Consider the following 25,724-nt stretch of genomic DNA (forward strand, 5'->3'; position numbering starts at 1 on the left):
CTAATGACCTCATCTTAGCTTCACCATGTCTGTAAAGGTCCCATCTCCAAATGAGGTCACATTCTGAGGTACTAGGGGTTAGGGGTACATTTGGGGGGTGAAGGAAACAATTCAACCATACCACTTTCTTTCCCTCCAAATGGGGATTAGAATACAATCTTTCTTCATATAATTGCAGTGGTTGTGAAAGTGTCTCGAAGAGGCTTGGTTCCTAGAAGTTCAGTAGACATCTGGTTTGCCTGAATGTGCACGTGCCTTGGAGCTGTCTGGGTCGGACTGCACCCTTAGGGAGCAGGGCTCAGGTGGGGTAATCATTCTGTGAGAGTCCAACACAGGTAAACAGGTGCTTGGCCAATGCATTTCTCTGATGGTGAAGAGGAAAGGCTGGAGAGAAAAATCTACTGATACGCCAGGGCTAGAAAAAGTCTGATACCAAGTGCTGGAGAGGATGTGGAACCTCAGGAGCCCCCGTGTGCAGCTGTCTGAGTGTGCACTGGTAAAAACACTCTGGCAATATGCCAAAAAGGCAAAGCTGTATATGGGACGTCCCAGCAATTCCACTCCTAGGTGTAGGTGTATACTCTAGAGAAATGCTGACACAGGTGCCCCAGGAGATGTGTGCAAAAATATTCACAGCAGCATTGTTTGTTAGACCTAAAAATGAAAAATAACCTCAATTTCCTCAATGTCATGCATGCATCTAGTGGAATACTATGTTACACAGCAGGTGAAGTCACTTAACTAGAGCTAGGCATATCGTATGGATGAATCTCACTAACAAATATTGAGCAAAAAAGAGCAGACTGCAGACGAATAAATACAGTGAGTAGGACAAAACCAACGACGTATTGCTTAGAATGCATATAGAAGTATTTGCATAAAGAATATAAAGAAGTATGGGCCTGATAAACACCGATTTCAGCAGGTGGAAGTGGAAGTGCACGGGGAGCTTCAACAGCTTATTTTTTAAACTGGTGATCAGTAAAGAGTACTGGTTATCTTACTCGTTATAACTTCTGTATATTTGAAGTGTAACATTTTTTAAAGAGCCAGGACTTGAGGAGAGTCATATAAAGGAGACTGAGATGCCAGGGACCATTTCTACTCGTGGGAAGATTCAGAGGTGTTCCTGCCATTCCCTGGAACCCAGAATCCAGAGTAAATTAGTTAAAGACTCTGACATCTGCTAGGCGCGAGGGAAGAGACCTCAGGAGGTAAAGCTAGGGGGATGGGAGGAGGGAAGGACACTCTCGTGCTGCCCCTCTCTGATCTGAATCCAGTTATTGGCCTGCACGCCAGCCCCGGGCTGCGGAGGAAACAGCTGGGCGGCCCTGGGAAGCCTGAGAGGGATGCAGAGGAAGGGGGGGCCACACAGGCTGGGAGGGGCACTAGGGCTGCCGCCCCCACACAGTGACAGGCGCTTCCTTGCAAACCACCTGGCACAGGCACCCTGACAGTTTACAGTACTGTCTGTCTCTCCTCTCTCTCTCTCTCTCACACACACACACACACACACACACACACATGCACGCCCCATCCACCGCCCGCTCTGAACAGGACCCCAGCGTTGGGGACGGGGCCAAGTCAGCCAGCTGTGGGCCCTGCCAACCCTCCCTCTCTTCTAGGACTGGGTTTTTCCAGCCGGAGTCTCTCTCCCTCTACAGCAATCTCGGGAAATTGGAGACGACGCGGCTGCTGCTGAACATTATTTATTTCTTTCCTCTTTCCCTCCCGCGGGGACCCTCCTGTTGGAAGGAGAGCTGCAGCACAGGACGGAGACAGGCAGGAAGAAGCAGAGAGGACTCGGTGACGCCCCCCTGAGCAGCCCCCGGCCCACTCCTCCAGCAGGGGCCATGAGCACCAAGCAGGAAGCCAGGAGAGATGAGGGAGAAGCCAGGACGAGGGGGCAGGAGGCACAGCTTCGAGACCGAGCCCACCTGAGCCAGCAGCGCCGGCTCAAACAGGCCACCCAGTTCCTGCACAAGGACTCGGCCGACCTGCTCCCGCTGGACAGCCTCAAGAGGCTCGGCACCTCCAAGGATTTGGTGAGGCATCCCCCTCCCCCGCCCACGTCCCCTGGCCCTTTCCTTCCACTTCTCAGATCCTGAGCAGGACCAGAACGTGCAGACCCTCAGCTTTCAGGTCCCGCTCCCTTGCTGAGACGGGGAGAGGTCGTATGTCAACTTGAGGCTCTTCACTGGGGATGTTACCATGGTTTGGTGGCTCTGAGGGGTCCTATTCTCACTGCTTAGCTTCCCTGCCTTTTCCCTCTAATGGCCCAAAACTTGAGGGTGGTGAGGAGCTAGGCTGTTTAGGAGTGGGGGCTTACAGGAACACAGGAACCTTCTAGAGTGGTCACTTAAAACTGGGAGGGCCTGGAGGACTGGCCAGTTTAGGGTTGTGACTTCCTGCTCCCCCTGAACCACAGGTTCCCTCCACCAGGTCTGTCTATCCATTTGTCCTTTCTCCTCAGAATCAAAGCACTGGGGGGGTCTCCATCCTTTCCAGGGCATCAGGGTTTTGTGTGGCTCTTGCCAGGGGCCCCTGGCCGCCTTGAATGCTGCTCCCCCCACTCGTAAGTGGAATAGACCTTCCAGGCTCCTCTCCTCCCATCCGTCTGCAGCAGCTTTGGCCTCAGAGGAATGGGGCAGGGGAGTAATAGTAAGGATGTGAGTGGGCGGGGGACAATTGCAGATTCAGGCATTCCTCTGAGGCAGTGCTGACAAGCGGGGCCATGGAGCCACTTTGCTTGGGATCAGATCCTGGCTCTGCCACTTACTAACTTGGGCAATTGACTTTATGTCTCTGTGCCTCAGTTTCTTCATCTGTTAAATAAGAATAAAAGCAATCACAGGTTTGTTGGGAGAGTTGTTAGAGCTGATATATTTAAAGCACTTAGAACAGTGCGTAGTAGCAGGCGCTATCTAAATGCCATGATTATTCCCCCAGCTACTATTCCATTTAGTCTGAGAAATATTCCTGGCCCCTGACCCATGGGAGAGAGGGAATCCTTTGTGGAAAGGCTTGGAAGCACTCGGTTCCCAGTCCCCTCTCCTAGTCTGAGAACAGGTACTCAACCAGGCCTGCACTGAGAGGTTGGAAGCGTATCTGCCGGCCTGCGCTCCACCAACTGCTTCTCCCAGGGAAGCTGAAGGCCAGTGCAGCGCCTTGTTACCTTTCTCTACTTAGCTCTACCTTTCCAGACTCCTCTCAGCCTGGGTGCCCACACCAGGACCACAGCCCAGAGGCCTGGCAATTCCCTAGCTCCCAACAAGGAAAAGGGATTGCACTGAGACTTCAATTCAAGGAACTGCCAGGGGCTTATTCCTTCTTGCAGTGGCAGCAAGCATAGCTGAAAAACAGGAATGGAGCAGGGAAGTGGGTTGTCTGGTTCTCAATGGCTAGAACCTACTGGGGACCATCCTACATCTGTTTGGCCCCAGGAGAAGGTGCTCTACTGACATTGCCATCCCAGAGTGGCAGGTCCTGCCTTCTGACGAGAAAGTCCTGAGCTTTTCACCTCTCCCCTCTGCCCAGGATGTCCCCAGTTGATCTCTAGCAGTTACCTCCTGTGGCTTTGGGAGCAAAGGCACGACAGGTAGGGGAGACCCCATTGTCTCCCTCCCTGGGATGGCTGTGGAGCAAACTGCACAACAGTGGGAGGGGCCTGAAGCCTGTGTCCATCGTGGGAAGTGCAGAGCCAGTCTCTCCAGCCAGTCCCAGAGCTCGCTGAACTTTTCCCAGCACTGGGTCTCCTGCTGGCAGTTTCGCTGCCAGGAGCAACCCCAAGGGCCTCATTAATCTAAGGGCAGAAAAACAATCCCAGGCTCCCAAGGAGAGAGGGCAGGTGGAGAGGTGCGTAGAGCCTGGGAGAGAGTCAGTCTGCAGCAAGCATTTATTGAGTGCCTGCTAGATGCTGAGCCATGCCCTGGGATATAAAAATGAGCGAGGTAGACTCAGGGGCTTTCCAGGCTAATGGGAGAGTAAAATCCACACATAACATTTGTGAGAAACATGGCAAAGGGAGCTAAGACAAGGGACCCCAGCTTAGGGTGTATGGAGAGAGAAGCATGAAGAGCTCAGAGAGGGTATCCTGGAGAAGGTACATCCTGCATGGTAAGATGTACACAGAATCCCAAACTTAAGATGCAACCTCTCTCTCAAATAAAGTGTGTTAAGTCAGTTCTTCAGTCTAGCCTCGAGAAGAGTGGGGAAGAGGAGTTTCAGGAAGAGAGGAGACAGGAGTGAAGGCATGGAGGCAAAAAGCAGCCTGGTATGAGTGGTGCTTCTGGGGCCCACAAACAGAGTGGCAGGGAAGGAGGCACGGCCCCGTCATCTGGGCTGTGGATCACCTTCAAAAGCTTGAGCTCCAGCAAGCAATGTGGGGTAGGGGGTCTTTGATGCATTTTAAATAAGACAGTACATGGTTAGTTTCATGTTTTACTTTGGTGCTTCTCAAACTTTAACCTGCACACGAATCACCTGGGGATCTTGTCACAATGAAACATCTGATTCAGTAGGTATGGGAGTCTGCATTTTTAAGAGGCTTCGAAATGATGTTAAAGTTGCTGATCTGAGGACCACGTTTTGGAGTAGCAAGGTTTTTAGCTTCCAGTCTGAAGCTCCAAGCAGATGTATTTGAAAGGTAACAGGTCTGGAGACAGGTTATGAACTTAAGAAGGTGTTTGAGGGATCCAAGAGAGCTGCGGGGAGTGTGGAACACACGCGGTAACAGAAAGGAAGGATGGAGGCCAGGTGCTGTGGCGTATGCTTCTGGTCCCGGCTGCTTGGGAGTCTGAGGCTAGAGAATGCCTTGAGCCAAGGAATTAGAGTCCAGTCTGGGCAGCTTAGCAAGATCCCATCTTGAAAGAACAGAAGGCAAAAGAAAAGAAAAAGAAAGAAAGACGAGAGAGAAGGAAAGGAGGGACAGATTGATTCTACACAGGAGGCAAAACCGGCAGAATCTGGGAAGTGACTGGATGGAATGGGAGTGGTTGTAGATGAGGGACAGGTCAAAGATGATTCCCAGCATCCTAGTTCTTAAGAGTTTTCTGTTTGTTTGTTTTGTTTTGTTTTTTTGAGATAGAGACTTGCTCTGTCAACCAGACAGGAGTGCAGTGGTGTGATCTTGGCTCACTGCAACCTCTGCCTTCCAGGTTTAAGTGATCATCACACTTCAGCCTCCCAAGTAGCTGGGACTACAGGCACGCGCCACCGCACCCAGCTAATTTTTGTATTTTTTTTTTTTTTTTTTTTTTTTGAGATGGAGTCTTGCTCAGTCACCCAGGCTGGAGCGTGGTGGCGCGATCTCAGCTCACTGCAAGCTCCGCCCCCCCGGGTTCCCGCCATTCTCCTGCCTCAGCCTCCCAAGTAGCTAGGACTACAGGCGCCCGCCACTATGCCCGGCTAGTTTTTTTGTATTTTTAGTAGAGACGAGGTTTCACCGTGTTAGCCAGGATGGTCTCGAGCTCCTGACCTTGTGATCCGCCCGTCTAGGCCTCCCAAAGTGCTAGGATTACAGGCGTGAGCCACCGCACCCGGCTGTATTTTTAGTAGAAATAGGGTTTCACCATGTTGGCCAGGCTGGTCTCCAACTCCTGACGTCAAGTGATCCACCCACCTTGTCCTCCCAAAGTGCTGGGATTACAGGTATAAGCCACCACGCCTGGCCTAGTTCTTAAGAGCTTCTTACTGTTTTTCATCACACCACCAACCCTGGGATTTGAAGCCCACTGAAGGATGAGGTCAGAGGGGAAGTAAAAAAACAAACCTCCTAGTTAAAAAAAAATATAAGTTTGAGACAAAATTTCCCCCAAGCATACTAATTCCTGAAATGTCCCTTTAGCTACTAAGTCAGTTTAACCAAGAACGGACCATTCTCCTCTTCCCATTTCCTCACTGCTGAGCAATCTATGAGTGTCCAAGGAAAATGGCATGATTTGATACTGGGGCTTACTCTGCTCTCATTACCTGACTGCTGGGACCCTAGGGTCAGCTCCTAGGATAAGGCTCAGGTCTGGGGTCGGGGGTTTGGGGGAGCATCCTGGGATATCTAAGTGGGGTAACTGAGCAGCCTGGATACCTGGGTTTAGAACTGCCTACCTTCATTGTTTCGTGATGGAGCCAGCAGCCGCACAGTGTGATCCAAAGACGCCTGGTAGAGGGAAACCCGAATTGGCTTCAGGGGGAGTCTCCCCGGGTGCAGGCCCTGATTCATGGCCAGGAGAGCAGGAGGAGGACCAGCAGGACAGAGATTCCAGCTCTTCTGGTCAACTGCAAGGTGAGAGGCCTCCCAGGGACACACTTTCATTAACAACCCTGCCTGCGCTCACTTCACCTACTCTCCTTTCTGCCCTGATGGCAGCGGGAAGGAGGGAGAAAGGACACGTCTCTCCCTAGCTTGGACCTAACCACGATCCTCTACCTCCTTCCTCCCTGCCCCAACCCATCTTTCCTTGGTGCAACTCCATCTGTCACCACCATTACTCGGCCCCCTTTCCTTGGTCAAAATACAGTACTTAAATTAAGTAAGTACTCCTCAGTGTGCTCTACACAGACGAATGGTGTGTGTGCATGGATAACGTAATTCTGGAAAAAACTCATGTGTTCCAAGGCATTGGCCCTGTAATCTCTGGAACCATTTAACCACTCAGTCACTACTGAACGTTCCCAATAAATTCCCAGTGGTCCTGGGCCACCGTCTTTGCTCTGTGCTGCTTCTACCTGGATTGCTCTCTTCTTGCTCTCCAATAATTCTGGGTCCGCATTCTGCAAGCTTTTAAAGCCCAGATCAGGTGTTACCTCCTCCTTGAAACCTTTTCTGATTTTCCCAGTAGGAAACAGCCTTTCCTGCCTCCCAACCTCTAAGGCACGTTACTCACATCCTTTTTTTAAAAAAATTTTTTTTTTTTTTGAGACGGAGTCTCGCTCTGTCACCCAGGCTGGAGTCCAGTGGTGCGATCTCGGGTCGCTGCAGCCTCTGCCTCCTGGGTTCAAGCGATTCTCCTGCCCCAGCCTCCCAAATAGCTGGGATTATAGGCCCGCACTGCCATGCTTGGCTAATTTTTGTATTTTTAGTAGAGACGGGGTTTCACCATGTTGGTCAGGCTGGTCTCAAATTCCTGGTGCTAGGATTACAGGTGTGAGCCACTGCGCCCGGCCCTTTTTTTTTTTTTTTTTGAAGACAGAGTTTCACTCTTGTTGCCCAGGCTGGACTGCAATAGTGTGATCTCGGCTTACCGCAACCTCCACCTCCCGGGTTTAAGCAATTCTTCTGCCTCAGCCTCCTGAGTAGCTGGGATTACAGACAAATGCCACCGTGCCTGGCTACTTTTGCATTTTTAGTAGAGATGGGGTTTCTCCAGGTTGGTCAGGCTGGTCTCAAACTCCTGACCTCAGGAGATCCATCCACCTTGGCCTCCCAAAGTGCTGGGATTACAGGTGTGAGCTACTGTGCTCCCTGACTTTTCCAGTCCTTTTATTTATTTTTTTAAGATACAGGGTCTTACTCTGTCACCCAGGCCAGAGTGCAGTGGCATGATCAGAGCTCACTGCAGCCTCAACCTCCTGGACTCAAGCGATCCTCCCACCTCAGTCTTCTGAGTAGCTGAAATCACAGGTGTGCACCACCACACCCGGCTATTTATTTATTTTTTTTGTATTTTTAGTAGAGATGGGGGTTTCACCACATTGGTCAGGCTGGTCTTGAACTCCTGGCCTCAAGCGATCCTTCCACCATGGCCTCCCAAAGTACTTGGATTATACATAGGTGTGGGCCATGGGGCCGGGACATTCACATCCTTTTATAGTCCTTAATAGTCCTTAAAGCTTTCTACAGGCGGTGGCTCACGCCTGTAATCCCGGCACTGTGGGAGGCCGAGGTGGGCGGATCACGAGGTCAGGAGATCGAGACCATCCTGGCTAACCCAGTGAAACCCCGTCTCTACAAAAAATACAAAAAAAAATTAGCCGGGCTTGGTGGCGGGTGCCTGTAGTCCCAGCTTCTCGGGAGGCTGAGGCAGGAGAATGGCATGAACCCGGGAGGCGGAGCTTGCAGTGAGCCGAGATCGCGCTACTGCACTCCAGCCTGGGTGACACAGCGAGACTCCATCTCAAAAAAAAAAAAACAACAAAACTTTCTGCCATATAGTAGAGTTAGATTTTACTTCCTTTAGACTCCTAAATAGCACTCACTGATGTACCTTCCAGTAACATATCTTATAGCAGATGCTCAATGAATGTTTGGAATGAGAAAATGACCTGTGTGTATATCCAAGTGTATATCAAAATGTCTGTCTATGTCCCAAAGTAGGTGAACTTGTCCTCCTTTGTTTCTAATGGCAAACTTCTTGGTTACCCACAGCTGAGTTTCCTAACAGGGGATTCCAGTCTTCTCATCCTTCCTCTATTCCTAACCTGGAGTTTTCGAACCAGGAGGCCATCAAACTCCCAAGGATTCCTCTGAATAGATCACCATTTCTCCATCTCTGGCAGCTCTTCCCCAAATTTATGAACTCATCACATAGAACCACTTTTTTTTTTTTTCCCGTTTTATTTTTTGTAGAGACAGGGTCTTGCTGTGTTGCCCAGGCTGGTCTTGGACGCCTGGCTTCAAGTGATCCTCTTGCCTCCAAAGTGCTAGAACTACAGGCATGAGCCACCTCACCTAGCCCACTTCCTTTTTTGATTTATCCGGGAGTTCTGCCCCTATTGTGTGAGTCTCATAAAAACCAGTTTTTGTTTTTTTGGGTTTGTTTTGAGATGGAGTTTTGCTCTTGTTGCCTAGGCTGGCGTGTAATGGTGCGATCTTGACTCACCACAACCTCTGTCTCCTGGGTTCAAGCGATTCTCCTGCGTCAGCCTCCCAAGTAGCTGGGATTACAGGCCTACGCTACCACGCCCAGCTAATTTTGTATTTTTAGTAGAGACAGGGTTTCACCATGTTGGTCAGGCTGGTCTTGAACTCCCAACCTTAGGTGATCCACCCGCCTCAGCCTTCCGAAGTGCTGGCATTACAGGCGTGAGCCACTGCGCCTGGCCCCGATAAAAGCCTGTTTTAAAGACAGTTCGTTTTCTCCACTCATTTCTAAAAGGGAGTCATCAGTGGGCTGGGAAACTGAAGGACCCAATCCCAACCCATTCTCCTAGGGACTCACTGATTCGGCACAATCCCTCTTTCTCAGTGCCAGGACCTGCTGCTTAGAGTGGCCGTGGACACAGGCACCCAATACAATCGGATCTCTGCTGGATGTCTCAGCCGCCTGGGGTAAGAGTGGCCCAAAAAAGCAAATGGGGGACGGGGTTTCTTTTTGGGCTGATGAAAATATTCTCAGATTAGATAGTGACGACAGTTGCATATTTTATCTCAATAAAGCTGTTATTTAACAAAAGAGTGGCTAGAAGACTCTGGCAGAGAAGGCAAGGATTTAGACCCCACGTGAGGTCAGGGGTTGGAGGTGAACCCATAGTAGAGTGGGACGTCTGCTGATTAATGGGGTGAAGCCCACTGGGGGCTGTGGTAGCTATAACCTTTGCTTCCCAACCACAGGTTAGAGAAGAAGGTCCTAAAAGCCTCAGCTGGGGACCTGGCCCCTGGGCCCCCAACCCAGGTGGAGCAGTTGGAGCTACAGCTGGGGCAGGAGACCGTGGTGTGCTCGGCACAGGTGGTGGGTAAGTCCCCCCTTCTGCAACAGCCCTGGTGCTCGCCTCTCACCTTTCTCTTCAGGGTGGGGCAAAGGCAGAGACTTTCAGTCCCTGCAGCACAAGGAGTCCCCAGAGATGTTCTGACCATCCCTCATCTCCGTGCCAGTGCCCTTGGATCTGGGGATGGGGTGGGCAGAGAAGGAGCAAGGGCTGAGAGGAGGGCAGCAGTGACCACTGGGAACCCTCAGCCTCTTCGATTTTCAAATGGTTCTTGCAGATGTCGAGAGTCCTGAATTCTGCCTGGGCCTGCAGACTCTGCTTTCTCTCAAGGTAAGGCACCCACACTCAGGGCCTGATCCAAAGCACCAGGAAAAAGTAGTAGAAGGCACAGGTGTGGAAGCTTGGACCAGGTTCTAATGAGAGTGACTTAGAGACTGGCAATTGTCCCTTTGCTTCCTTAGAGGTTCCTTACTCACCACCCAGTGAAAAGTCAAGAGAACTGGGTCACCCCCTCCAACAGGAGTCAAGGGAAATGGGGATAAGGGGGAGAGCAAAAGGCAGGTGGAAGCTGTGGGAAGTGGGAGGCAGGTGACGGGCTGAGGTGAGCCGGCATGACTGCTCTACACCCCACAGTGCTGCATCGACCTGGAGCGCGGAGTGCTGCGGCTGAAAGCCCCGTTCTCAGAGCTGCCCTTCCTGCCTCTGTACCAAGAACCTGGCCAGTGACTGCTGTCTCAGTCAGTCCCCAGAGGGAAAGACCTTGCCTTAGCAGAAGAGGCGTGTGGGGAACGGGTGCTCTTGAAGCCAGGTAGCTGGGGACTCCGGCGTCTGCCCTTTCAATCACCACCCTGAGCCCTGCTGTCCCATTTCCCCCAGCCGGCCACATTCCTCTCTGCTTCTCAGCAGCTGTCCTACTCCCCAGGGGGAGTTTTCACTAGCGCGCCCACGACGCCAGGTTTCTCATTCATTTCCCTCCAAGAAGAGCAAAGCCAAACCAGGACCACAGATGGGAGGCTAAGCAAAATGGGGTGCCTGCCTGGGCTGGGTCGAAGGCTCTGCTGACTGCTGTCCTTGCCCAGCACCCAATTCCACCCCAAACGCAACTCAACTTCCCACACCACCATGTCTCTCACCACACCTTCTGGGGCTCAGTATCTCCCACAATTACACTGCCACGCCTCACCAACCTGGGTCCCTGGACCTCCTGGTGTCTGCCTCTTGGATTCTGTGCACATCTGCACAGATGTGGGGGAAGAAACATGAGACAGAATTCAATACAACAAAGAGATGGAGTTAGTATAGGAATGTCCATCTCATAAGGCTGAGAGCTTTCATTAGTTATTTTTCTGGGGCTGCAAATGTCTGAAGCCAGTTATTGTTTGATTACCCTGTGCAAAACCTTGGACATACTTCTGCTATTAACGCTAGGTATTTATCCTTCTCCACTTGCTTTTTGTACCCACCGAGCCCCTGAACTTTGGGTGTGTGTGTGGCAGAGCCTTGTAGAGAACTGCTCCTACGAGGCAGACAGGACAGTGAGGCTGTCACCACTCAGACTGAACCTATTTAGTATTCTTTCTGATTTCTGGAACTACCCACCTCGTTAGGCCTTCTTCCCATCCCTGTCTCTGGTCTCTTGAGCTTAAGCTCGCCTTGTCCTGGAATCAGTGGCTTTCTAACCCCCCACCAGGCTTTGCCAAAGCAAAAAGACAGAGGCTTTTTCTTTTTTTTTGAAGTTTGGGGTCTGTCAGGAGAGAGAGGCTTTTCTGAATTCACTGTAAAGAGAAGAACCCGAAGCTTCAGACGCCAGACCCCTGAGAGTCTTTCTGGCTGGTGTGAGTCTCTCAAATCATGGATTAGGAGTAAAGAAAGAGGCCGGGCGCAATGACTCATGCCTGTAATCCCAGCGCTTTGGGAGGCTGAGGCGGGCGGATGACTTAATGTCAGGAGTTTGAGACCAGCCTGGGTAATATGGCAGAACCCCATCTCTACTAAAAAATACAAAAATTAGCCAGGTATGGTGGTGCTCACCTGTAATCCCAGCTACTTGGAAGGCTGAGGCACAAGATTGTTGTGAGCCAAGTTTGTGCCATTGGACTCCAGCTTGGGCGAAGGAGTGAGACCCAAGGAGTCTCCAAAAACAAACAAACAAACAGGGGGAGAGGAGGACAGTGGTAGAGCTAACCTGAACTGGGTGGGACCCTTGGGCTGAGACAGAGTCCTGAGCCTGGGGTAGACTGGGTTAGAGAAGAACCAGGGCCGGGCGCGGTGGCTCACGCCCTGTAATCCCAGCACTTTGGGAGGCCGAGGCGGGCGAATCACAAGGTCAGGAGGTCGAGACCACAGTGAAACCCCGTCTCTACTAAAAATACAAAAAATTAGCCGGGCGCAGTGGCGGTCCCCTGTAATCCCAGCTACTCAGGAGGCTGAGGCAGCAAACTGGCGTGAACCCAGGAGGTGGAGCTTGCAGTGAGCCGAGATCGCAGCCTGGGCAACAGCGCGAGACTCCGTCTCAAAAAAAAAAAAAAAAAAAGAGAAGAACCGGGATGCGAGGAGCTGCCTGTGACACCTGGCCTGACCTTTCCCGGCTGCCTCCCCTGCCCTCAGAAGGAAAGGAGAGGGGCTCACTTATCACGTGTGCCATAGTACCTGGTCTCAAAATCCTAAAAGCTTTCCTCTCCCTCACTGCCTTGCTCCACAAGGTCCGCTTTCCTGGGTCCTGTGCTCTGCCTTTCCTTGTCTGCCTCCTGCTGCTTCTGTAACTGCAGACCCCAGGCCCAGTGACAAGCCCTCGGTTCAGCTGCTTCTCCATTGGAATAAACTCGTTTCTCTATGTCAATGTTCTTCTCTGGTCTTCCTCCCTGCCGTCAAGAGCTGAATGATAACTCTGCCCGCTGTCCCTTACAGAAAGGAAATGGGAATGTGGGCCCTCGCCCAGGCTGACCCACCTGACTAGGGTCAGTATAACTGAGAGCAATCTGAAAGCAATGGCTTTCCAGCTCCTCTGACCACAGCAGGAATACATTTCACATGGCACTCAGTACACACGCGCACATATGACTGTAACAAAACAATACTTACCCACACTGCGAGCAATGTACTCTGCTGTTTTCTATTTTACTTTATTCTATTCTACCTATTCTAAAAATGCTGGCCATAATCCACCAAAGGACTGCAACCACAGTTTGAAAAACACCGACTTAGAGCACTGAGAATCAAGAACAGACGGCACATAAATGACCCAAGATATAATTCTGATTGTGGTCTGGATCATAAACCTGCATCACATTTTAAATGACTATTGTCTTAGAGACAATACGCTTTTTTATGGGGGAATGGGTGGGTGGAAAAATGGGAGCAGGGCCTCTGAAGCTCACTAATACCTGAAGAATATGGCAACACGAGAAAGCACTGACCCAGCTGCTTTGGTAAATGGAGGAAAATCATCTCAGGGTTGCTAGGAACATGGGTGAGACCAGACTGTAGAAAGATCCCTCAAAACAAAACAGTTTGCCATTCCTTTAACAATTACCAACGTCAAGAACTTGGAATTATGCCATGGAAGACAGAGCTTAAGATGGGGTGGAGCCCTTACCTCCACTGCCCCCCTGGGCCTAAAGCCTGGTTTCCTTATGGGTGTTGGGGCCACGCAAACAAGTCTCTGTTTTCAACACAGTCAAAGTGGGAAGTGGGACATGTCCCAGATGATCTGGAACAAGGCCAGGGTCCTAGGACCCTGCTGGCGTGATGGATGAGGTCCACAAGGAAATGGGCAGAGGGTCAACTTGTCTCTTCTTTCACCAAAAAGACTGCAAGGTCTATAGTTCATGGTCACCCTAGCGCTGCTGCCATCTTTCATGTCCAGAGTCAAATCCTGCATTTCTGTAACGCATATTCCCTATCCTGCCAATATCACAGATACCTTTAGGGGGTAGGGTGGGGGTTCGGAAGAATCCTTCACCAGCTCTGAGGCAAGTACGGCTAGGTGGGATCCTGGAGGCTTGAGGAAGCACACTGTGGTGGCTGGTCTGGATGGTAGAGCGTTTGGTGGAGCAGCGCACGAGTCACAGGGAGGTCATCAGGATCTGAGAGCCAAGAAGGGGTGGGTGAGAGGCTGTGGGTCTCCTGGGCACCTGGGCCACTGGCTTTTCTGGGACTCACCCACACCCAGCTCCTGCAGCAGGCTGTGGTACTCCGGCTTGGTTTCCAGCAGTTTCAGCAGATTGGTAGACTCCATCCGCTCCAGCTGCACCTCCCAGTACACATAGATCTTCTGGTTGAAAGTGACATATACGAGGCAGGGGCTGTTACGGCCCTCTTTGCAGGCATACAGGCCTGGAAGATGTGGGCAGGGAGACAAAGGTCAGGAAGTTTCAGTGCTGGTGGTGGGGGGCAGAGAGCAAAACACAGACCTTCGAGTCAGCACTTCCTATCCTCCACTGATGTCCGGAAAAAAATGAAAGGTTCTCTATTTGTTTTCTGTTAGGAACTCAGTAAAACAGATAAGATGGGAAAAGACCTGGCTCACTTCAGATGTAGAAAAACCATAGCAACAAAACCCAGGCAGAACAGAATCCAAAAAGGTGCTATTTGTTGATTTTCCCATCTTAGTGATACCCCTGGAGTGATGAGGGACGGCCTTGCTCGCCCAAGGGCGAGACTAGCAGAACACGATCAGAAAGTAAGGCTTCTCTTCGGTGCCAATCCCTCCTTCCAAAGGCATCCCCCAGTCACCCAGAGAGTGAGTGCTGCCTCCCAAGGCCCCTGACTTGGAACTAATGAAAATGTTCTAGGAGACCTTTCTCCACAGAGACCTGGCGTGCTCAGGTGGAAAAGAACTTCCTGATGTCTTCACACATCCCAGACCGATGACAGAAACTCATGCCATTCTTTAAAATATTCCGGGGTGGAGATGCTGCTGTCTTTTATTTCTTATTTAAGATTGTCAAGATGGCAATGTAGTGACCACCCCTCACCCCCAAACAAAAGAGCTGAAGAACTCATTGGTGAATGAAGACTTCCATCAGGGGATACGGCAGAAAGGGAAGTGAGGGGCAAACACTTCCCTGGCATATCTAACACGCCTGTCTAACTTAAGTGTGGTCAGAAAGGGGCCATGAGGGCGGGGGTCACCTGCACAGAAGGCACGGATGTTTTCATCCACTTGGAAGCGGACAACGGTGCGGTTGTGGTCAATGATGTATGTCTGTCCATCCCAGGCGCATGCAACTACCTCCTCATGCCCATTGCCCTGAAAAAGGCCAGAGACAAGGAACATAAAGGAGCTGCGGACTGGACTCTGGATGACAAACAGCCAGCTGGGGAGGAATTTCACCCATGGGCTGGGCAGTAAACGGGACTGTCAAATGAGCTGTCACATAATGCTCACAGCCACCGTAGGAAGTAGGCAATTCTATACTGAGGAAACCTCAGCTTGTAGAAATAGAGTCACTTACCCAAGGCCACTCAGCTAGGAGGCAGCAGAATCAGGACTCAAACCCAGGTCTGCCTCTTCTCCTAAACCAACAAGCATGCCTGACGACAATATAAAGTGTAGCCCCTGCCTGCTGATTCAGGGGCCATAGTGACATTAAATAGAGATTTATATATGGACAAGAAAAACCTACAAAATATGCCTCTGGAGTTGGGACGAATAACATACTTCCAGGCTCTTACAGTAACTTTTCTTTAGGGCTACTACTTCTGCTGAAGTTATGGAAATGACAGACTTCTAACAGCACGGTATAGCGTTAAATACGGTAGAGTAAGAGGAAACAAACTCGCTGCAGATAGATTTAGACCTATCTAAAGAGACTTAAGGCCGGGCACAGTGGCTTACGCCTGTGATTCCAACACTTTGGGAGGCCAAGACGAGAGGATTGCTTGAGCCCAGGAGTTTGAAACCATATATGGTGAGATCTCATCTTTACAAAAAGTTTAGGAAAATTAGCCAAGTGTGGGGGCACACGCCTGTAGTCCCAGCTTCTCAGGAGGTTGAGGTGACAAGATGGCTTCAGACAAAGGTTGCAGTGAACCAAGATCATGCCACTGCACTCCAGACTAGGTGATAGAGGGAAATCCTGTCTCAAAAAAAAAAAAAAAAAAAAAAAAAAGACTAAAGATAAAGGTTGGGAGTTCCCCGGGATGTGAGAATAGCCTGATTATTCCAAATCTCATCTCTCCATGTGGAAAACGCAAGAATGTTCTGCTCTGCCAGGTTTTCCACTCACGGTGACATCCAGTTTCTCCAGGGCAAAGAGCTGGTGATCCACCTGCACTGACCACAGCAGCTTGTCTGCTTCTTCCATTTCTTCCATGAGCTTCAGTGTCCCTGCCAGGGGACAGGCAGGCTGAGCGCGGGTGGGATAGGCCCCGAGCAGACCCTACAGGCATACAGCCCCCACACCCCATCCCAGCATTGCTCACCATCCAGGGTGCACAGGGCAAAGAGGCCAGAGCCACTACTCTCAGTGCCGTGGCCTGTGGGTAGGACAGGAGGACCAGAGGAAGAAAACGTCAAGGGCAGGGCAAGGTCAGAGCCTACGGGGAGAGGGGTATTCTGCAGCAGCAGGGAAAGGACAGGGCTGGAAATGAGGGGCAAGCTATGGATCTCCACTCTCCCAGAACTCACGGCTGCCCCTCATCTCCCTCCCTCACCCCCACCGCACTTTCACCTTGTTTGATGTTGCCAATTAAGTGAGTGGAGACATTCTTGTTGTGGATACGGCCAGATGTCTGGTGCAGCACCACATCTCGGGTTGCTGGGGTCTCCCTGTACACGGGAGGGTGGAAGGATCAAGCGAGAGACCAAGTGAGCTGAGTTCTCCAGCCCTTTGTAACCCATATCCCTGCAAGAGCTTCTGGGATTTGAATCAACTTAGAAACCTGCCACTGACCCTATCTGGTCCATGTGGCAAAGAGAAGAGACAGGGATGGGGCTGCCAGGTTGGAATTTCAGGACCTCTTTCAGGTGCTACAAAGTTAGAGCCCAGGATTCCCTTGGTCCTAACGTAATCTTCCCCAGTGGGGCAAAGGTGCTTGGGCTGGGCCCTAGATGAGGCAGCTCTGCCAACTGCAGACCCATTTGACTACCACGTGCCATCTGGGAGCCCATCCTGCTTCCATGCACCCCTACACCATCCACAGGCCTGTACCCCCTTACCTACTGCCATCCGTGGGCCCTTCGGAGGCAGGAGGGGACCCAGTGTCCTTTTTCCAGGTACACAGTAGAATTGCATAAGCACAGCCTGGCTGAGACACCATCAGTTCAGGAACACCCAGTGGCCCCAGAGTCACTGAGAGGCTGTCCACCTGCGCCAGGGAATGGGATTAAAGGAAGATGGAGACAGAAGGAAGTGGGACCCTGCAGAGAATGGCGGGGGTGGGAGCGGGGCGGGGGTCCTGGGAACAGCCCTCTGGGCTTCAAGGGTAGCAGCAGGGGAAGGAGTTCGAGTTTCCAGGGCTCCTGCCTGGCACCGTCCTCTCCACACAGACCACATGCTTTCCCCTGTGCATGACCCAGCTGGGGTCTAGGTCCTGATGCGGCCCACTCCACACCTACCTTCACAGTCCTCATTCTTAGCCCAACATGCCTTTCTCTTCGCCTGTTACTAGCAATTTCCCCTAAGCCCCTGATTCGAAATGGTCTTTGGATCTCTCTTGACAAGGTGACTTCACTTCTCCCCATCCTGGCCCTGTCCCATGACTGCTCTCCCACTGCCTCCTCCAGGAGCCCTTCTTCCCAGCTCCCCGGGGCCTTGCTCGCCAGAGTCAGCTGCTTACCTGACCCTCCAGCATCCATTTCTTGAGGGACACCAGCTGCCCTGTCAGATGTTCGGGACCCTCACCTAGCTCTTCCCAGCGGAAAGCTCGCACCACACGGTCTGTGTAGCCCACCACCAGCTCACAACACCCATCTCCATCTGTGGGCATGAAAGACAAGATGGAGGCCGGGCGCGGTGGCTCAAGCCTGTAATCCCAGCACTTTGGGAGGCCGAGACGGGCGGATCACAAGGTCAGGAGATGGAGACCATCCTGGCTAACGCGGTGAAACCCCGTCTCTACTAAAAAAATACAAAAAATTAGGCGGGCCCCTGCAGTCCCAGCTACTCCGGAGGCTGAGACAGCGTAAACCCGGCAGGCGGAGCTTGCAGTGAGCTGAGATCCGGCCACTGCACTCCAGCCTGGGCGATAGAGTGAGACTCTGTCTCAAAAAAAAAAAAAAAAAAAAAAAAGACAAGATGGGTTTTGGAGTCCCACGAGCAGCCCCGGCTCCTCTGCTAACAGCGGCACCTTCTAGCCAGTGTGGCTGCATGCCCGATCTGCAGTGCTGCTCACTTCACACTCAGTCGGCCCCCGCCCCTGTCTGCGTTTGTGGCATCTTGCCCGTCCATTTGGTCCATCTGTTCCGCAGCTCCTATCCGCTCTCTGCCTTCATACTACTTCTCAAACATGCAACTCAAGTGTCCCAATTCATCCCATGTATCTCCCACCACCTACAAGCCCCCATCTGTATGGCTCCCTTGCTTGCCGCTTTTTTTTTTAACCAAATGTTACTTTCTCAGTGAGGACTTAGCCCTAACAACTCCATTTAAAATTGCTACCTCTACCTCGACACTCTAGCACTTTCTGCGAATTATTTTCTCCACTGCACTTACTATTTTTTTTTTTTTTTGAGACAGAGTCTCTGTCACCCAGGCTGGAGCGCAGTGGCACAATCTTGGCTCACTGCAACCTCTACCTACTGGGTTCAAGCCAATTCTCCTGCCTTGGCCTCTAGAGTAGCTGGGATTACAGGCATATGCCACCACGCTCAGCTAATTTTTTTTTTTTTTTTTTTTGGTATTTTTAGTAGAGGTGGGGTTTCACTGTGTTAGCCAGGATGGTCTTGGTCTCCTGACCTCGTGATCCGGCCACCTCGGCCTCCCAATCTGCTGGGATTACAGGCGTGAGCCTCCGCACCCAGCCTAATTTTTGTATTTTTATCGGAGACGGGGTTTCACCATGTTTGCTAGGCTGGTCTTGAACGCCTGAGGTTAAGGGACCCGCCTGCCTCAGCCTCTCAGAGTGCTGGGATTCCAGGCGTGAGCCACATGGTCGGCTGCACTTACTATCTTCTTTTTTTTTGGAGACGGAGTCTGTCGCCCAGGCTAGAGTGCAGTGGCATGATCCTGGGTCACTGCCACCTCCACCTCCCAGATTCAAGTGATTCTCCTGCCTCGGCCTGCTGAGTAGCTGGGATAACAGGTGCCTGCCACCAGGCCTGGCTAGTTTTTGCATTTTTAGTAGAGACAGAGTTTCACTGTGTTGGCCAGGTTGGTCTCAAACTCCTGAACTCAAGTGATCCACCTGCCTCGGCCTCCCAAAGTGCTGGGATTATAGGGCTAAACCATCGCATCCAGCCATGCACTTACTACCTTCTAATATACCACTTAATTATCTTACAAAATGTATAGTGTTTCTTTTCTTTTCCTTTCTTTTTTAAAGAGAGACAGGGTCCCACGCTAGAGTGCAGTGGTAAGATCACAGCTCACTACAGCCTGGAACTCCTGTCCTCAAGTGATCCTCCGACCTCAGCCTCCCAAAGCGTTGGTATTACAGGCGAGAGCCAGCACACCTGGCCTATACTGTTTCTTTTCTGTCTCTTCATAGTAACGCCCAGGAGGGCAGCAATTTTGGTCTATTTATTCACTACGGCTATTCCAGTGCCCTGAGCGATGCCTGGCTTATCACGGGAGCTCAGTACATAACCAATGCATAAATGAATACGGATTCTCCCTCTCACCCCAATCCCTTGGGGTCTGCTCTAGCACCCACTGACTCCTACTCTCCTGGCTGCCTGAAAGGTAGGCATGCCCACCGATGTCACTGATCAGCATGACCTTGGTGTTGGCTGGGATGTGCTGCTTGAAGACTGGACGCTGCTCCTCTCCCATTAGTGTCTCGTGGTGCCCAGAAGCGTCCAACACCTTGGCAGGTGTCAGGTCAAACAAATGAAACCAGCCTTCAGCACTCACTGCCACCAACAAGTTCTAGGACAAACAGAGGTATAGGAGAGACGGACTGGGGAGGGAGTTTGGGAAACAAGCCCGATAATCAGATCACAGAGGTCAGAGCTGAAGCCTTCAACCTTCAGCTGATTTCCGCCGTGAGCTAGGAATCAGGAAAGGTCCCCTGTAGTTCTTACCTTTCCTTTATTACATACATCTCCAACCCCAACGCAAGTCAGCTGTAAGAGAGAAAGGGAGGCTCAGGGAGACGCCAAGGGAGACCAGTACTCCCTGATCTCTGTGAAGCAAGGAGCGGGTAGGTTTTCTAATCACCATCATTCACTGAAAACTTGTGCCATATGAACTATGGTGATTATCTTTATTAACTGAGTTACTGTGCTATAGGTTTGGTTTACTCAGACAGCAACATGAAGACCTGAGGTGGTTAAGACAATCTGAACTTAAAATAAAACAGGAACCCTATATTTAATCGAGCTAGGCGATCATATTTCTAGACTTATTCAAATTATTGCCCCCATTTTTGACTATACTTTAAGATTAGACCACCTTAGGCAACTTCCATAAAGTGTCAAGGAGCACTCCGCTACACAAAAACACCCCAGCCCATGTATGCGTGTGTGAGGACAGGTGCAAGCGCTGGCTGGGGGCTGCCCTCCCTGAATCAAATTGGCTGCAAGTCAGTGGCTGGGCCCAGTAGCTGGGGAGTCAGGACACATGGGTGAGCACCTGTGTGGGAATCATCCTAGGCTGTCCCTGGACAGAAGGGATCCCTTCCCCCCTCCAGGCCCAGGGAAGTGAATACTGACCATTCCCTGGCAGGAACAGGTGAGCCATGGCCGACTGTCATCATTTTTATACACAGACACCTTCCCGCTGGTGTCTCCCACCACCAGTTCATTTAACTTCAAATGGAGAGAGAAGAAAGCGTTAGGATGGGACTCTGCTGAACCACTTCAAGCTCTTCTCTACTTAGCCTAACCAAGGGAAATCACAAGACCTCAACTTGCCTCTTCCTCAACTTTATTAAAAGTCTGGCCAGGTGCAACAACTCACACTTGTAATCCCACTGCTTTGGGCGGTGGAGGTGGGTGGATCACTTCAGGCCTGGGCAACATGGCAAGATCCCATTTCTACAAAAAATTTAAAAATCTGCCAGGTGAGGCCAGGTGCGGTGGCTCACGCCTGTAATCCCAGCACTTTGGGAGGCGGAGGCGGGTGGATTGGTTGAGCTCAGGAATTCGAGACCAGCCTGGCCAACATGGTGAAACCTTGTTTCTACAAAAAATATAAAAATTACCCAAGCATGGTGGTGCATGCCTGTGGTCCCAACTACTCGGGAGGCCAAGGCAGGAGAATTGCTTGAGTCTAGGAGGTAGAGGTTGCAGTGAGTCAGCCAAGATTGCACCACCGCACTCTAGTCTGGGTGACAGAGTGAGACCCTACCTCTCAAAAAAAAAAAAAAAAAAAAAAAAAAAAATTAGCCAGGTGTGGTGGTGCACACCTGTAGTTCCGGCTACTCAGGAGGCTGAGGAAGGAGGATCACTTGAGCTCAGGAGGCTGAAGCTGCAGTGAGCCATGATCGTGCCATTGTACTCCAGCCTGGGTGATAGAACAAGACCTTGTCTCAAAAAACATAACAAAACAATCTTTTGGGGCCAACACAGCCATAGTTTCCCAGTTCTTTATTTCCATTTAGGGGTGTGTGTGTTGGGGGTAGGAGAGGTTACAGAAATTGAGGCTACACACAATTTATGGCCCACCCCAGAAAAGTATGCCACCTGAACAGCTCTAGGCTATACATGCCTGACTTCGGCTCTTTGCATTTGCCCATTACAAATGGGACATGTTTTGAAAACAGCCCAAGATGGTGGAGTTTTGGAGAATCTAACTTCGGACCTCATATTTAATCAAGGGCCAAATAAAAAGACAATGTGAACTCTTGGGGCCCTCCCTCCTCTAGCAAGGCCTTTTGATCTTGAGGTGTATGTGGGAACCACACAGGATGGTGGGGCCTAAGGGGGTAGAGCCTGAAGGGGCTGCTCCCCACTCTGGGCCTCCAGTGCCCTCAAGTGATGGCTAAGCTCTAGGGAAGGGAGGTCCCTGCATGGAGCCTCTCCACCATTTGTATCTGGGTAGCTGCCCTTTACAGGGGCTCAAGATGTTAACCAAGTGGCTTCAAACCCCACTTCTGCAAATTGCTTTATGATCTCCTCTTGGGGGTACAGCCAACATCCCCTTCCTGTCCCCAGAATACACTGAACTAATACTATACTCTCAAGAAATTTAGTTCTGAAGGCAACAGAGATAACAGGTGAACAGTAAGGAAAAGTTAGAAACGAATTGGAATTTATTTGAATCTTTGATTTCTGGCTGGGCGTGGTAGCTCACGCCTGTAATCCCAGCTACTTTGGGAGGCCACGGCAGGAGAATCGCTTGAACCTGGGAGGCACAGGTTGCAGTGAACCTCTGCACTCCACTGCACTCCAGCCTGGGATAAGAGTGAAACTCCGTCTCAAAAAAAAAAAACAACTTTGATTTCTTTTTTAATTCTTATAATTGTTATGGGAGTTTCTGGTGAGAATATCAGATCACAGAAGCATAAAACTAGCTTTTTAAAAAATCAAACCTTCTATTACTTGATATTTCTTTTCTTTCTGTTTTCTTGTTGTTTGTTTGAGACGGTCCTACTGTTGCCCAAGCTGGAGTACAGTAGTGTGATCATGGCTCACTGCATCACACTGCAGCCTCAGCTTCCTAGGCTCAAGTAATCCTCCCACCCCAGCCTCCAGAGTAGCCGAGACTACAGGCACGCACCACCACATCTGGCTAATTTTTTCACTTTTTTGTAAAGACGAGGTCTCACTGTGTTGCTCAGGCTGGTCTCGAACTCCTAGACTCAAATGATCCTTCCATCTCAGCCTCCCAAAGTGTTGGGATTACAGGCGTGAGCCATCACGCCCAGCCAGTGCCTACACTGTTCTAAGGGTTGAGAATATAGCAGTGGAAAAAACAGATTAAAACATTCCTATTCTTATGGAGCTTACAGTAATGGAGCTTACAACTCAGGTGAAAAAAATGATAGTATATCTAATATTGTAGAAGTGAATAATAGTGTAATTCATTTAGATAAACACAATTTCAAAAAAGGTGGTGCTATAAAGCTATGAAAAAAAGGGAATGCTTTTAAACAAAGAAGGCAATCAGATAAAATGGAAAATAATGTATATCTGAAGGTGCTTTGATAACTTACTGTTTAAAAATGTGGCCCGGTGAGGTTGCTTACACCTGTAATTCCAGCACTTTGGGACACCGAGGCCAGTGTACTGCTTGAAGCCAGAGGTTTGAGACCAGCCTGGTTAATACAGTGAGACCTCATCTCTACAATACATTAAAAAAATCAGCCAGACATGGTGGCAGGCACCTGTAGTCCCAGCTACGCAGGAGGCTGGGGCAGGCAGTAGGATCATTTGAGCCCAGGAGTTTAAGGCTGCAATGAGCTATGATTGCACCACTGCCCTCCAGCCTGGACAACAGAGTGAGACCCTGTCTCTGTAAAAAACAAAAAAATTAAAAAATACCTCCTTTGATTTTCTCATAAAATTGGACAGCTTGGCAGTTCATGAAGAAACATGAAAGCCCAGAAAACACAATACAAATTTATGAGAATAACTCTTTCCTCCCCAGAGCGGGTAGAGTCAAAAGAGGCCTCATAAAATACCTTCTCCATCACAGCACTAGGGGGCGGTGGGAAATAAGCACAGGACAGTGAAGGAAGTGTGAAACAGGGAGGCCCAGTAGGAAGACAGGGCAGAGGGTAGAAGGGGGCAATCCAGTGCTTTGCATTAGAAATACGAAATACATGTCTGCAAAAAAAAAAAAAAAAAAAAGAGCATCAGACACTATTCCCTTTAATGCTCCACCGGAGAATCCCCTACGTATTTCAGTCAATGCATCTCATTACATTTTATTATCCGGTGACTATTACACAACTTGATTATGAGCTGAGGACTGGAATTCTCTCGTTCATTTTTGAATTCCCAGAATGTAGCAGAGTCCTTGGTGCATAATGAGCAGCTCAATAAAGATTTGCAGAAAAACAGAATAAAATGCTCACAACAACACGAACACTTAAGAGACCACCAAACTGTGTGCCACGCATTGTTTTACCTGCTTGACCTGTGGTAATTTATTTAAAAAATGAGAAGAAGGGCTGGGTATGGTGGCTCACGCCTGTAGTCCTAGCACTTTGGGAGGCCAAGGTGGGCTGATCACCAGGTCAGGAGTTCAAGACCAGTCTGGCCAACATGGTGAAACCCCATCTCTACCAAAAACACAAAAAGTAGTCGGGCGCGGTGGCGGGCGCCTGTAATTCCAGCTACTTGGGAGGCTGAGGCAGAAGAGTCGCTTGAGCCCAGGAGGCAGAGGTTGCAGTGAGCCGGGATCAAGCCACTGCACTCCATTGCACTCTAGCCTGGGGGACAGGGTGAGACTCCGTCTCAAAAATAAATAAATAAATAAAGAAAGAAAGAAAGAAAGAAAGAGGAACGACTGCTGAGGAGAGAAAAGGTAGGTGGAGATTGTTTCTGTAATTCAACCAAGGTGTAGCACAAGTTGCCAGGCACGCGCATCTACCATGAAGCAGGCACTGAAGAAACCGGACGTTATTAACACTGGGTTGTGGCAGTGATTGTTACCCTGGCGGGAGAGCAAAGCAGGGAAATACCCCAATCTAGTCCAGCCGAGTGGGCCAAGTCTAATAGCAGCAGACTTTGAGTTTAATGCCTATATTAAGCACGGACGGTGTGCTTAATTCTGTGAGGGTAGGAGGAGGTTCAGAGAAGTCTTCGAAGGGGCGGAGCCACAGGGAGCGCGGCATTGTTATTTCCACTTCACGGCTTTGAAAGGTGATTTTTTTTTTTTCAGATGAAGTCTTGCACTGTGGCCCAGGCTGGAGTGCAGTGGGCGCGATCTTGGCTCACCGCAAACTCCGCCTCCTGGGTGTAAGCGATTCTCGTGCCTCACCCTCCCAAGTAGCTGGGATCTGAGGCGCGCACGACCACACTCGGCTAATTTCTGTATTTTTAGTAGAGACGGGGTTTCACCACGTTGGCCAAGCTGGTCTCGAACTCCTGACCTCAGGTGATCCGCCCGCCTCGGCCTCCCAAAGTGGTGGGATTACAGGCGTGAGCCACTGCGTCCAGCCAAGGTAAGTGATTTGAGAGGTGACGCCACTGCAGGAGGCTTAACTCAGAAACAGTGATCCAGAAAACTTGGCCACCAGAGTTTACCAGGCTCCTCCAGTGAACACTTGACTCAATCAGGCCGAGGGATCAACTATCTATCCCACTTAAAAAATACTCCCAGGGGCCGGGCGCGGTGGCTCACGCTTCTAATCCCAGCACTTTGGGAGGCCGAGGAGGGATCAGCTGAGGTCAGGAGTTCGCGACCAGCCTGGCCAACATGGTGAAACCCCATTTCTACTAAAAATACAAAAATTAGCTGGGCGTGGTGGCGGGCTCCTGTAATCCCAGCTATTCAAGAGGCTAAGGCAGGAGAATCGCTTGAACCCGGGAGGTGGAGGTTGGAGTGACCCGAGATCGCGCCACTGCACACCAGCCTGGGTGACAGAGGGAGCCTCTGTCTCAAAAACAAACAAACAAACAAACGAACAAAACCAACCGCGAACACTGAAGCTATCAATAAAGTTTTTCTCTTTAGCGCTCCATACTAGCCACAGCGCGCATGCTCACGCTCACGTGGCACGCTCGGGCGGCCTGTCCCACTTCCCTTGCGCCGTCCCCGCACAGATCCAGGCTCTTGCAGTGCGCATGCACCTACCGTATCGTTATCAACGTCTCCAAGGCAGATAGCGTGCGGGAAGAGGCTCCCGCTGAACTCCAGCGCCACGCGCTGCACGTAGCTAACCGATCTCATGGCACCTCCAAGTGCAGAGGGAGCGGGGAGCCCCAATAAATGGTCCCTGAACCCCCGTCGCGACAGCCGCCAGAGCGGAAGGCCACTTAAAGCAGCAAGTTACGTCACTGCCTGAGCCTCCAATCGCTGCCTTCCTCC

General features: G+C 50.6%; 2 protein-coding genes across 5 annotated transcripts; one reads left to right on the plus strand and one right to left on the minus strand.

The window, feature by feature from the left end:
* Nucleotides 1–1,485: 1,485 nt before the first annotated feature.
* NRIP2 (nuclear receptor interacting protein 2) lies at nt 1,486–11,674 on the plus strand. 2 transcript variants are annotated; one of them, XM_025401266.1, is made up of 6 exons: nt 1,486–2,045; nt 6,128–6,280; nt 9,183–9,265; nt 9,548–9,669; nt 9,920–9,972; nt 10,276–11,674. In XM_025401266.1, exons 1-6 carry the CDS (start codon nt 1,854–1,856, stop codon nt 10,366–10,368), a joined length of 696 nt encoding a protein of 231 aa, XP_025257051.1. In that variant the 5' UTR covers nt 1,486–1,853; the 3' UTR covers nt 10,369–11,674. The 2 variants fall into 2 exon arrangements, with proteins under 2 accessions (XP_025257051.1, XP_025257050.1); XM_025401265.1 differs by lacking the exon at nt 10,276–11,674 and having other exon boundaries at nt 9,548–10,221.
* On the minus strand, nt 4,210–25,724 carry ITFG2 (integrin alpha FG-GAP repeat containing 2). Of its 3 annotated transcripts, XR_003121737.1 has the most exons (14): nt 25,491–25,723; nt 20,459–20,554; nt 19,829–19,870; nt 19,427–19,673; nt 17,425–17,564; nt 16,805–16,953; nt 16,317–16,414; nt 16,069–16,122; nt 15,873–15,973; nt 14,776–14,893; nt 13,804–13,977; nt 13,565–13,727; nt 6,103–6,768; nt 4,210–4,862 (listed from the first exon to the last, which is right to left on the minus strand). XR_003121737.1 is itself a non-coding variant. In XM_025401262.1 (12 exons), the coding sequence occupies exons 1-12, from the start codon at nt 25,584–25,586 to the stop codon at nt 13,624–13,626; spliced, it is 1,344 nt and encodes a 447-aa protein (XP_025257047.1). In that variant the 5' UTR covers nt 25,587–25,724; the 3' UTR covers nt 12,746–13,623. The 3 variants fall into 3 exon arrangements, 2 of the variants coding, with proteins under 2 accessions (XP_025257047.1, XP_025257048.1); XM_025401262.1 differs by lacking the exons at nt 4,210–4,862; nt 6,103–6,768 and having other exon boundaries at nt 12,746–13,727; nt 19,502–19,673; nt 25,491–25,724; XM_025401263.1 differs by lacking the exons at nt 4,210–4,862; nt 6,103–6,768 and having other exon boundaries at nt 12,876–13,977; nt 16,805–16,893; nt 19,502–19,673; nt 25,491–25,701.

The sequence above is a fragment of the Theropithecus gelada genome, chromosome 11 (assembly GCF_003255815.1).
Source record: "Theropithecus gelada isolate Dixy chromosome 11, Tgel_1.0, whole genome shotgun sequence".
NCBI classification, from domain to species: domain Eukaryota; kingdom Metazoa; phylum Chordata; class Mammalia; order Primates; family Cercopithecidae; genus Theropithecus; species Theropithecus gelada.